We start from the raw sequence: 13,243 nt of genomic DNA, 5'->3' as shown, positions 1-13,243 counted from the left end.
TTCTATTACCACAAACCCATATTGTAGGACTTAGAATGGACCAAAAACTGTTATCTTGCAATGATGGTATTGATACAGTATATTTTAAATTTACTTGTGATAAATCAAATTGAAGAAAATGAATTGATGTTGAAATTAGTGCTGAAGATCCACTGTGTTTTGATTGAAACTTGTAATGAATTATATACCTGTAAATGTATACATTGTAAAGTGAAAATAATCCAAAACAAGTTTATTCTAGTATTGAATGGGAAAATTGATGTGTCAATTTCAATCTGAGTAAAATAATCTCTCTAAACTAAATTAGTCAAAACCTGTTACAATTTATTGAAGTTTGTCAGCTTTTGTTTGATTGTTCTGTTTCTGATTGTTTTCAAGAATAAAAGAAACTGTTCATTTTGGTATTTAATTACATGGTGTTCTATATACAACAAATTGAAGCTATGTACAATATTTTGTGAAGCTGTATCCTGAGTGAGTAAAGTATGAGTCAAAGTGAGCACATTTCAGTCTCCTCTTTGTCGACAAAGCCACTGGACATCTCGGTGTCTGCTGAACCCCTGCCACGTCTAGAGAGAGGAATGGCATTTTAGTACAAGCATGTAGAGTAAAACATATTTATATCGTACACCCTTATAATGAATAAACACAGTGAAGTCATTTTTATTCCACATGACTTTAAAAATACCTATTGTAAATTTGGGAAATAATGAATTATGCTTATAGATAACAAAGCTATTTTGTCAGCCCCTGACATTTCATTATAAGTGTGTTATAATGTGTATTTTCAAATGATGTATATGATGATCTGTTACAAACCTATTTTTTTGTATCCAAACACTGGTCTCAATGTGACAAATTTACTTATTGAAATGTGTTAATATATCTTCAGGTAGCCCCCCCCCTACTAAAACACAAACTCGCATGTAAATTTGAAATATGCATATAGATTGAATCAAAAGAATGAGAATAGATTTAATTACAGTACAAGTATTTTACCTAAATAGTGAGAAAATTTCCTGCAAAAATTTCAAGAATAAAAGAAACTGTTCATTTTGGTATTTAATTACATGGTGTTCTATATACAACAAATTGAAGCTATGTACAATATTTTGTGAAGCTGTATCCTGAGTGAGTAAAGTATGAGTCAAAGTGAGCACATTTCAGTCTCCTCTTTGTCGACAAAGCCACTGGACATCTCGGTGTCTGCTGAACCCCTGCCACGTCTAGAGAGAGGAATGGCATTTTAGTACAAGCATGTAGAGTAAAACATATTTATATCGTACACCCTTATAATGAATAAACACAGTGAAGTCATTTTTATTCCACATGACTTTAAAAATACCTATTGTAAATTTGGGAAATAATGAATTATGCTTATAGATAACAAAGCTATTTTGTCAGCCCCTGACATTTCATTATAAGTGTGTTATAATGTGTATTTTCAAATGATGTATATGATGATCTGTTACAAACCTATTTTTTTGTATCCAAACACTGGTCTCAATGTGACAAATTTACTTATTGAAATGTGTTAATATATCTTCAGGTAGCCCCCCCCCCTACTAAAACACAAACTCGCATGTAAATTTGAAATATGCATATAGATTGAATCAAAAGAATGAGAATAGATTTAATTACAGTACAAGTATTTTACCTAAATAGTGAGAAAATTTCCTGCAAAAATTATTTGAAATTTTTTTGCATTTACTAGTATTTGAAAATGCTCCAAATGTGACCCTTACCTGAAAGAAAATTTTCTTTGTGTTGGAAGTAGCGTTTTTACTTTTCCAAATTTGTTTCTGTTGACTGTCACAAATACCAAAAGAACTAGACCCTACAACATTGAAGAGGCTTAAATTCCAAGACTATGTAAATCATATGGGAATTAATCAGGGATAGCAGCAGCATTATCATAAGATGGATTAAATTTGGTATTAAATGATGTAAAAAAAAATTTACAATACTGTACATGTAATTAATATGGCATATTCAAAAAGCGCAATCACTGGGTATAGAGCCGCTGGCATACTAGTAATCATGAATTAGTGCTTATGACTGTTCTTATCGTGTTTTGCATTTATAAATAATTATTTTAGATGTATTCATGCATTAGCGCATTGATGTCCACGCCAAAGCTGCTAAAATATGGAGCCTACAATAGTTGCGATGACCATACCGACAGAATGAGCAGACCAGCACAAACTGTAGATCCCCACCCAAAGCCTGCCGCATCAACCAAGGCACTGCCCGAGATAGGACCAATAAACGCACTGTATTACAAAAGGAGAAAGTCATAGGACATACACTGTATAGAACAACATAGGTTTCAGCATCTTATATATTTACTGTTACAGTAATTCATATTCAGAAGACGCGGGTATACTTAAAGCTGACATGAATTCTTAAAAACGCAACTTTTTCATCTATGTACGACTTGTTTCATACCAACTATAGCCGTATTCCGCCATATTTCTTTCAGATACCTTGTCTTATTGCAACGATATATACCCCAATACCCTCGTTACATTTGAATGATTTTTTGGCTTGGCTATCGACTTGTGCACATCTCCGATGGTAAAACATTTGAAAACACATGGGTTGATCAAGACATTTCAAACCACACAACATAATAATCATATTTCTGAATAATTATAGATTTGAATCCAATGTTATGAAAAAGAAAGAAAATGCAAGTTTGAAAGAAAGATTTAGTTGCACGAGTACGCATTTTTACACTGCGCCAATTTATGCAGAATAAACATGAAATAAAAAGCACTAAAACCCGTAAACACACTGTGAAATTATTATCATTTGAATGGAACAAAACAATCAGCGTCTTTGATTTGCATGTTTTATGCAGACTTTGATGCATGTCGAGAAAACGCGTCGAACGCTGTAAACGTACCCATACCTGGTAATAAGATCACTGCATCGGTTCGAAGATGTGCACAAGTCAAGTGATATACACCTTGAATTCCATTTATTGAAATATGCATCACAAAAAAAGAAATAAACTCCATAAAAACTCAATAAACACACTGTATCTACTCCGTACAGTCTAGCGCGTCGATACACTTAGTCCGTGCTGATCAGATTTTGGTCAGGGAAAATATCACAAGTGGAAAAGAGTGGTATTTGCGCGGCTGAAATGGGGGGGGGGGTCTAAAGTATAATTATAACGGCTTTATAAGGTATAACTGAAAATTGTCTATCTAGTTCTAATAAGCAATCTTTATATAGTCTGCAGTTGTTTTGCATCGCAAAATTCATTTGTCAATTACAACTGATTATTTTAGTACTAATCTCAAATCTAAACCAAATAATTTGATATACGGTAAATATTTAGTTCAAGACTTAAAAACATTTCACCAGAATACAAAAGTTTATGTGTACATCTGTACGTTCTTTAACACACCGCGGAAAAAACATCCCCCGTTTAGACTGATATTGAGGCATTCGTATTTTTAGGGGGGGGGGCAGAAATAATTACATGGCCGTTACCTAAATATTCTTGGAAGACAGACATTTCTGCAAAATCCATTTTTGAAGATTTTTATTATTGTCTCACTCCGACCACAAAGTATGTACATTTTTGCGGAATGTGGCTGTTTTATAATTATTACAGGAAGTCTTTCGAGATTTCAGTATCCCTGTCTGACAGTCTATTTTTTTTTTTTTGAAAATAGAAATAATTTCTGTCGCAATATTTGGGAGATACTTTTAAAAACTTGGGTAGGGATACTTGAAACCTGGTTGAATACAGATAATTTTTAATTACTCTTTTATTCATTGAACTCTCTCGCTCTCTCTCCTCCTGTAACCATCTGTAAGCGCAATAATAGATATAAAATCATATGTATTTTGTGCTGTACCATTTATTAGATCTTGGGACAGATCAAAGATTTTTTTTCAGGAGGGGATGTCGAAACTTGATCAAAATTTGAAATAATAATTTTACTTTTGACAAAAAAATAAACCTAAACGCCGAAATTGAAAGGAAAATTCATGTAAACGTGAAGTCTATACATCATTGAAATGGGAACATTGGGAACTTTCTCAAATACATGTACCTTCTCAGGTAAGGAATCTGGACAAAAATTATGTAGACAAGAGGTATAAAAAAGCTAATTTTTGGTAGAATGTGGAACTCTCATCGGCAGTTTGCTTTCCCTTCCTATATGCTTCGACTATTGATAATATATATCCAACCCAGATATTTCTTGACATGCAAAAAACCCCGTAAACTCGCCCAAACTTCAAAAACTATTTCAGGGGGGGGGGGGGGGGGGGGGGGCGTGTAGCCGATGACTTTTAATGCTTCAAACCTTAGACTTTTCGTACCAATTTAACACAAATTCGCGTTTACCAGGGAGTCTGCGTTTTCCGAGGGGGTTCCAACGTAACTTTTTTTTCTAGCTTTTGTATATAAATTTAATAACCTTGCAAATCCCAGGGGGGGGGGTCCTAACCCCCTCTAGATCCGTGCATGCACTCATGCATAGAATCACAACACAGCCACTTCAATTTATATTGATGGGGACCTCCAAAATCAGTTGACAAGCAAAAAACAAACAAACAAACAAACAAAAAACAAAACAAACAGAAAAAACAAAACAAAAAAATCTATGCACCACACTCTATGCAATCCTTTTTTGTAGGGGATAAGTGAGGCTTCCTGTAACTTTTCTGTTCGGTACATTACTTTTACATGCTTGAATCTGCGTATTTTCCTGCAAACAAAAAATGTGGAGAGAGCTTCCAAATCAAAACTTTAATTTATTTAAAACTGCAGCAAAGATTATCCACAGAAAAAGTGAGCCCCCCCCCCTTCATCTGCATACTACGGGAATATTTTAAACCTTTATCTTTAACGAATCGAAATATTGCATGCATACTTCTTAAAGTTAGTTACTTCTAAAAATGGTCAAAAATGGTAAAAAAAGTTAGCTGGAATCTTCCTTGCATGTTACTTGTGGGTGGTCGATGCCCTTAGCCAGGGTTACCAAGACAAGATAGAATTTGTCCCCATTGTAATTAAAAAGAACTCGGAGATGAGTTTCATTACATACTAAAGTGCAGCTCGCTACTTTCAGAAAGAATGCTATGCTTAACAGAAAAAAGCATAAATTTCAGAATGTGATTAATTTTAAACACATTATGAATAACGATAAACACTGTTTTCTGAGAAAATTGTGCTCGTTTATAAAGAAAAAAAAAATAACAAAATATGCCCCCCGCCTAAATTCCCATACTTCACTTTTATAGCAACGTACAATTTTTTTGTTTAGTTTCTTATTCACGCATGCTTTATAGATCTACTGTTATGTATAAAAACACCTATATATTTTTGTGATTTTTGTATACTGTTGTAAAATGGTGAAGAGATTCAAATAATTGATTGAAAAATGATTGAAGGCACGCAGAGGAAAGCAAATCCGCGATAATTACAGATCTAGAGAACTGAAAGGACAGAGATTTTTTTATTTCTTCAAATTATTCATATTATTAGACGTGTAAATATCTATATATTACAGAAAAAACATTCTTTCTCTCTCTCTGTATGTGTGTACAAAAATAAAGGCCGGGGGTTCCAATCCCTGGAACCCCACTCCACCTCTGGATCCGCCAATGAATTCTATTTTGATTATTCATGTACCACAGAATCAAACTCGTTTATTGTTTATAAAATTATAAAAAAAAAAAAAAAAAAGTTTAAATCAAGTTATATAAGGTCTTTATTTAAAAAAAAAATAAATAAATAAAGCCAATACACATTATTTATAATGAAAATATATGATCGTAATAAAATCCGATCTTTTTCAGAGAGCGTTATGCATCCCCCCCTTTCACGGGAGAATCTCGTCAAAGGATGAATGATTCGTAATGTTGCATGCTTTAAAATAAATTTAATGTAATTAAGCCATGTTTGTAAATTTTGTTTACATTTACATATACAGACAAGAGTAATATTTATTTTTGAAAAAAAATGCACTTTTTCAGTCAACCAAAATACCAGTAAGATTTCCACCTTTGAAATTTCCCCTGACCAAATACACTGATCGTCGTGGACCACGTGTGTCCAAGTGCTATGTGGTGACAATTTTTTACTGTTCAGTTAGCAATGGATTACATGACTTCTTAGATGCATATTTCAATAAAAGTAAAATAGGATATTTCTTTCGACATGTGCACATCCCTGTAGCGATAGCAGTAGTCAGGTAAATATCTTTATCACTGCGTTCGATGCGTACTCTCGACCTGCATGCGTGCATATCCAAACGGCTTTTGCCGTTTTCTGTATTATTTTTTCTAAATTGCAGCAAATGCATTCAAAAATAATTTACTTCTCAGTATAGTTCTAGTTTTTGTTGGAGTTTAACTTTTAAAACATGTATTTGGTCAGTTTATGGATTTATGACAGCTATGCTTTCGGAGATGTGTACATGTCGACAGCCAGGCTAGAAAATCACTCAGGTGAAACAAATGCACGAGGCTTTATATAACAGGTACAGGTGGCCAAAAATTTTCAAGTAAATATGGCGGAATCGAAGAAATATGGCGGACAAAGGCGCACAGGAATGTAGTAAGTCGTACAAAGATGAAAAATGATGCCTTTTTAAGAGTTCATGTCAGCTTTAAGGTCTAACATTAATTATCTAGGATAACATACCCAAAGGAATAACAGGAGTTAAAGAGTCCGGACACAATACCAAATGTTTCCAAGTTATCCTCCATTCCTAGCCGTCTGAAAAACAAAAATTATGATTTTAATTATCACATCTAAACAAATTATTGATGTCATCTTATGAAAAAAAAAGTGGAGATAAATTTTTAATATCTATAACAACACAATCACTATTTTGAAATTAATGCTGTCTTAGATAAGAGCACACTATTATGGGATTAAAACTGCATGCTTTTTGTTGTAAGCCTTGGTTTTTGATACTTTTCTGTTAACTGTAGACTTACTCTGCTCCGACAAGGATTGCAGTAAAGCTGGGAATCATAAGGCAACTGAGGAAAATCCCGACTCCGGCTAGTGACACAGAGACCAGCCATAGGGAGCTGCAATAAACAGGAGGAATTTAACTGTGAGTAACAATATACTATATCTTGATATTTACAGTTTATAACTTTATCCATAGAAAGGTTGTGATGATGGTGTTCAAGCTATCATTTAGAACAATGTGAAGCATGAACACAAGTTACCTCCCTTCTATTGCCTTAATTTTTTTCATTATTTGAGGATTCTGAGTGTGGGATAACTGTGTGAAGGTTAATGAACCTAATGTTCAAGAATGGAACTTAATCAGATTGTAAAATATATAGCATTATTACAAAAAAAAAAATTTTGAAAGTACTACGTAAAACATTGCTTGCATACAAGAACTGTCTAAATTGATTTTTTTTTAATTCAGTTATTGACCCATTAAAAGGCCTAAAAATTTATTTGAAAATATGAATCAGTAAATTTTTATTTAGACTTTGGTTTTAATGTCAGTGTAAATGTATTTTAAACTTAATTTTCTTAAGTTCATTATTTATTTTTAAAAATGAAAACTTCAATAATTATTTCATCTTTCCTAGGACTTGTGTTTTGGATTTTAGTTGAATATTTTAGTTATGATGGATATATTACACATTCAGATCACTATAAATATTATACTGGACCCAACAAATATCTGGTAAAATAGAACTGAAACTACACCAAATAATGAACTTTTTTTGGCAGCCCTAAAAAGTAGAATAAAAATTTTAATTACTTACAAAGGGAGGAATGGAAAAATTGGTGAGGGTCCAAGGGTGAAGAAAAATATGGAGGCTAACAGGGCACCAGACACAACTAGGGACACCACATAATTCTGTCAAAAAACAGCAGTCAGATTCATTACATAGGTGTTATAATTTTTAAAGTTTAACTTAGAAATAGTTTTAAGGAGATTTACCTTGGAGTCTGATATCCATCCCCAGATAGGGGAGGTGATGCCATACAGGGCGGGGGGAATCAGGAACATGAGGCTCACCGGCACAGTGCCAATACCCAGCTAAAAGTAACAGAATAAAGAACATAACCCGAACATCAGAACAGTGACACAATACCCAGCTAAAAGGATTATATATACAATATATACCATACGTAATTTACTGATATATCTTTATGCAATGATTCACTATGCTTTGCTTTTGTGTTGGTGGTAAGTTAATTTTAAAGTACCATGATACCATGATAATTCCATAAGTTGGTGATAAGTAACTCTATAATGGTGTAACTGTTATCTTTTATGATTGGTTTTCTTTATACTTTGCTTAAGTGGCAAATGGTTTCTTTGCATATATAAGTGGTACATGTGTTTGGTGGTCTCTTTGTATAAGTGCATGGTGAACAATATCATACTTTGCATGGATTAAGTGAAGTTATTTTGTGTGAATATTTAGTGGTCCCTTTCTTTGTTAAAGTGGAAGTGGTATCTGTGGTCATTTTAGTGATTTCTTACTTTGTGTAGGTGGTAAGTGGTACTTTACTTTGTGTAGGTGATGAATGGTATCTTACTTTGTGTAGGTGATATGTGGTATCTTACTTTGTGTAGGTGATAAGTGGTTCCTTACTTTGTGTAGGTGATAAGTGGTTCCTTACTTTTTGAAAGTGGTAAGTGGTATCTTACTTTGTGTAGGTGGTAAGTGGTACCTTACTTTGTGTAGGTGGTTAGCTAGTGTTGCCTCCATGTAACTAATGGTGTATGATCCACTGACAATACAACCCGCCACACACCACACAAAGGAACTCTTCAGTAATTGGAGGACAGAAACAGAGAGTGTCCTGTGGGCACCTTAAATGCAATTATTTTAATCACATGATTTACAAATAATTTTCTGTAATGTCTTTTTTAAATGGTTTTTATTGTTAACATCTGACCTTTTTAATGCTATTATTAAATCCCTATCCATAGGTTTTCAACATAAGCTTCTATAAAAAGGATGAACCTACTGTCCAGTGTTGGCAGGAAAAAGAAGCTGATGGCTCCGGCTGCCGTTAGGGATCCACCCAACACGTAGAACGGAAGACCATACCCTGATAACTGAGAAAAATGGTCAGAGGTACATCTCGTCTATTTCACAAATATGTACTTATAAGTATTGAAGTTTTACAGTACCATTGTCCCAAGCTATTAACAGACATTTTCTACTTTCAATGTAAAAGACTTCGACTAAGTTGATTTGATTTGAACATATTTTATTATGTAAAATACATAAATGGATTGGGCAGCAGGCATAGCCTATATAAGCCCTCTCCATAACTTCGACTAAGTTATGTTTAGTACCATTGTCCCAAGCTATTAACAGACATTTTCTACTTTCAATGTAAAAGACTTCGACTAAGTTATGTTTAGTACCATTGTCCCAAGCTATTCACAGACATTTTCTACTTTCAATGTAAAAGACTTCGACTAAGTTATGTTTAGTACCATTGTCCCAAGCTATTCACAGACATTTTCTACTTTCAATGTAAAAGACTTCGACTAAGTTATGTTTATTATTAAATTAGAAGAGTACAGTTATCAGTACATTATGAGCTCCCTTACTGAGTACAGACCGCCACCAATGGCTGGGCCCACCATCATTCCTACCCCTGTGAACAACTCCAGGTAACCCTGAAAGTTTAAAAAATAAATAAAATATGAGTTAAAATTATAAATCATGACATTAAGTTGCATATAACACAATGATAACCAATAAGTAAAGTAATCTATGTGAAATATTGATGGCAGGCTCAAAATATTCAGAATATGAGCCACTAAGTAAGTTCACTTTACAAATTGATAAATAACATGGAATAAATGGAATATTTGTGTGAAAATACTTACAACCACTGTGGCAATGTGTTTTGGGAATGCGTCGGTGAGAATGGCATAGCTGGCCGTGATGAAGGCGGCCGAGGCGAGGGCTTCCAGAGACCGACAGAGAAAAGAGAGGAGGATAAACTGGTACCCTCCCGGACTGTAGATCAGGACACTGAAAAAGAGAGAAATTGAGGGGTTAAATACAAAATCTGAGGCTATTAAACTAGACTTAATGATTGCTCATTTCCCCAAATTACCAGAAAGGTCTGTACTTGAACCCTTATATGAAATGTCATGTATAGGGATGTAACATGCTTAACATAAACTAATTAAGGTATAATATACTGCTCATAGAACCTGTTGCTCTTACCCAAATAAAATGGTGCAGACTCCACTGACAGACACACCAGCAACAAAAAGAAACTTTGTTCCAATTTTTGTCATCTGCAAACGAAGTATATAAGAACACAGTATGTGCATATTAATTATGAATGCCTATCAATGTCAAGGGGGGCAACTACGGAGCATTTCAACACATGGAAGGTGACGTGTAGAATGAAGGATTCGGTGCGCGTGCCTTCTCTGACTCTCATTGTTTTGCTCTGTTTCCTTTATTTCTTTATAATTTTGCCTTCACATTGATCACCTAGCTTTGTAAAGTAGTCTCCCTTTGTTTATGAACAGACACTCATGTTTGAGATTTTTAATATGCGAGTTTATTTGTCTAGAGTTTTTAATTGTCTTAAATGTAGGAGACATATTTTATGACTTCATATGTCCCAAGTTGTTCATTAATAGCTGGTAAGATACAATCCATTGATATAAAATACACTTTGGCTAGGTTATTTGCTCTTAGGCTAATAGAATTACATTTGTATATGAACCATATAAAAAATGGTGTGCTTGAATTTTTATACCATTTGACAATTATTAAGATAAATGCAGAATTCCTTGAAACACTTTTAGGGAATTTTTATTTTGATTTAATTCAGTAATATTACAGATTGTTTAATATACTGTGCATATTGGTTTGGTAGCTCTGTACATTAGATCATCTAACTAATGATGCAGGGGTTCTGGGTTCAATTCCCAGTTCAGCCATATACATTTTCTCCTTTCCTGTTACAGATTTGGTGCCACTGACCACCCCTGGACTTGCATGTGAAAGTCCTGCCAGGGGCAAATAAGAACTTGAGTTGTGTCTTTGAAGGGGAAGACAATTTAAGGAGGGAGGAATGTTAATTAAGATTTCGGCCATGGATACTGGCCTATAAATCTCGGTAAGTTGGGCACCTGACTAGAGATGTGGGGGTCCAGGGTTCTATTCCCAGTCCAGTGATACATTTTCTCCTTTCCAGTGGTACATTTTCTCCTTTCCAGTGTTACACTGTATTTAAACCTGAATATGAATAGGGTCATCATGTCCTGGTTAAAGGTTGATTCAAAATGATTTTTATAAGCTGTAGAGGTTTTATATTTTTTATTTTTCATTTCCTCATGGTTCTCGAAACTGATTTGATTGTTATATTATAATGTCAACTCTATAAGATGACTAGAACTGATAAACCTGTTGCTTTAAGCATTGTGTTTTATTTACATTACTTATCAGTAAAGCGCAACAATTCAGTCCCATTCACTTGATAAGCATTTTCAAATTTGCTCACTTACCAACAACTCGAAAACAAAAAGGGGAAATGTGACATAAGATCTTTCAGATAAGGAGAGTTGTTTTGTCTGTGGTACATTTTGAAGCACCTACACAAGTACCCATACAGGAGACTCATGGGGAATGGAATGTTTTAAAATAAATTTACTTAAAAATGCTTTTGATTAAATAGAGCACAGTGTGAAAATGGATAAATAAATCCTTATGTCATCTCTAGCTAATACAAATATGTATACCGGTAATATATGAATACAGCCATTGCATTTAGTGGTACATGTATTGTATAGGAATTGAGATAAAGTGAAAAAGAATAAGGACTCACATAATTTCCAAAAATAGGTGATACAAGGAAGGATATCAGTTCAAAGATGCCAAATATCAGCCCGACTACAGTCTGACTGGTCCCCTTCTTGTTGGCCTGTCAGAGTAAAAACTAATTTATTAACTATACATGTAATTAATTACTGCTATAGGAGGTCACAATTCAATTTGATTGATTGATGAATTGACTTATAGATTAAAAATTCTTAATGAGTAAAGATTCATATAAAAGAACTTAAAGAATTAAAGTTTGTAACTATGTAAAGTAGTAATGAATCTAGAAAAATATAATTATATAATTATAAACTCAATCAATAAAAGAAATAAATTTGATTATGTAAATGCTTATTGTGTTTTAATTCATTAGCATGCAGTGATCCACCCTCTGTTTGATTTGTTGTTAAATGATCAATATTTTCTATGATCAACATTATTTTTTAAACCTCTCATGCTTTAAGCATTTTTTAAATGAAATATTTAGTTACCTCCTCTGGAAAGAATGGTCCCAGTATAGAGAAGTTGGCAGCAGCACAGAAGTTACAGACAGCCATCATCAGGAGCAGGACCTTCTTATCTCGAGATATCTCACACAGGGAGAACGGCCTGGGATTGCTAGACCCCGCTTCATCTCGGTACTCGGAGTACTCAGAGCTCAGTATCTGTCTGTCACATTCCTCACCCTCCCACCCCGGGGTGGCGGCTGTGGAGAGGTTCCCGAGGGGATGGCAGTCATCGGAGGTGCCCACCTGTTGATAAGTGCCGTACTGCAGATTTAGCCCTCCATCTTTGTCAGCTGATGTCATACTAGCTCCTCACTCTAATTTATATTAAATCTGTATTTACCTAATGTCATGAATTCATTTTACCTGGAAATTATAAAATTAGCACTAGGTTTTTTTTTTCACAGTACACGGATCTACTAAAAGACATACACATCCTATAATTATTTATTCCTCATTATTTGTATACATTCGTGAGTACTGCCGAGAAAACGACCCAAGTTTGTGGTTCACAAAAAATGCCACCCAAAATGTAGATTAATATAAAAAATGAAAAAAAAAGATGAATGTCTGCTGTAGGAGCGTCAGACTTAATGCTCCCTGCCTTCTCACACTGCCAAATATCTATTTAAGGCCATTCCTTATTGTTTATCAAACTTGCTGAAGGATATCATTATGCATGTCTTTTAACACTTCAAGGTACTTAGAAAGAGTAAGTCTAATATATATATTGTGTCTCTTGTTGTTTATGGCCTACATTAGGAAAGAAGTTCTCGGGCAGATGATAGGACACATTCCATTTTTTACAATAACATACACCTTGAACTAATTTTATAATTGGTGCAGTTTATTATTGTTGCTTTAAAGTTTCGGGTTTTTTTTAATTTTTAATTCTTATAATGCTCATGTTGATC

General features: G+C 34.1%; 1 protein-coding gene and 1 long non-coding RNA gene across 2 annotated transcripts; one reads left to right on the top strand and one right to left on the bottom strand.

Annotated features, from left to right (window-relative positions):
- Positions 1-1,040: 1,040 nt before the first annotated feature.
- Positions 1,041-13,178, bottom strand: LOC134273402 (MFS-type transporter SLC18B1-like). Its single transcript, XM_062755599.1, has 14 exons — positions 12,315-13,178; positions 11,831-11,926; positions 10,213-10,286; positions 9,867-10,014; positions 9,585-9,653; positions 8,990-9,080; positions 8,695-8,831; positions 7,950-8,048; positions 7,771-7,865; positions 6,973-7,068; positions 6,674-6,748; positions 2,180-2,273; positions 1,746-1,837; positions 1,041-1,226 (listed from the first exon to the last, which is right to left on the bottom strand). The coding sequence occupies exons 1-14, from the start codon at positions 12,630-12,632 to the stop codon at positions 1,148-1,150; spliced, it is 1,563 nt and encodes a 520-aa protein (XP_062611583.1). The 5' UTR covers positions 12,633-13,178; the 3' UTR covers positions 1,041-1,147.
- LOC134273403 (uncharacterized) lies at positions 8,962-12,405 on the top strand. The gene is made up of 3 exons (XR_009993393.1): positions 8,962-9,099; positions 10,971-11,037; positions 12,311-12,405. It is a non-coding gene; the product is annotated as an uncharacterized LOC134273403 (long non-coding RNA).
- Positions 13,179-13,243: the final 65 nt, after the last annotated feature.

This window comes from Saccostrea cucullata, unplaced genomic scaffold (assembly GCF_032062105.1).
Source record: "Saccostrea cucullata isolate Sc308-1 unplaced genomic scaffold, CSIRO_AGI_Scuc_v1 ctg8116, whole genome shotgun sequence".
Taxonomy (NCBI): Eukaryota; Metazoa; Mollusca; class Bivalvia; order Ostreida; family Ostreidae; genus Saccostrea; species Saccostrea cuccullata.
The sequence above is the reverse complement of the archived record's forward strand: the minus strand, read 5'-3'. Positions and strand labels throughout refer to the sequence as shown.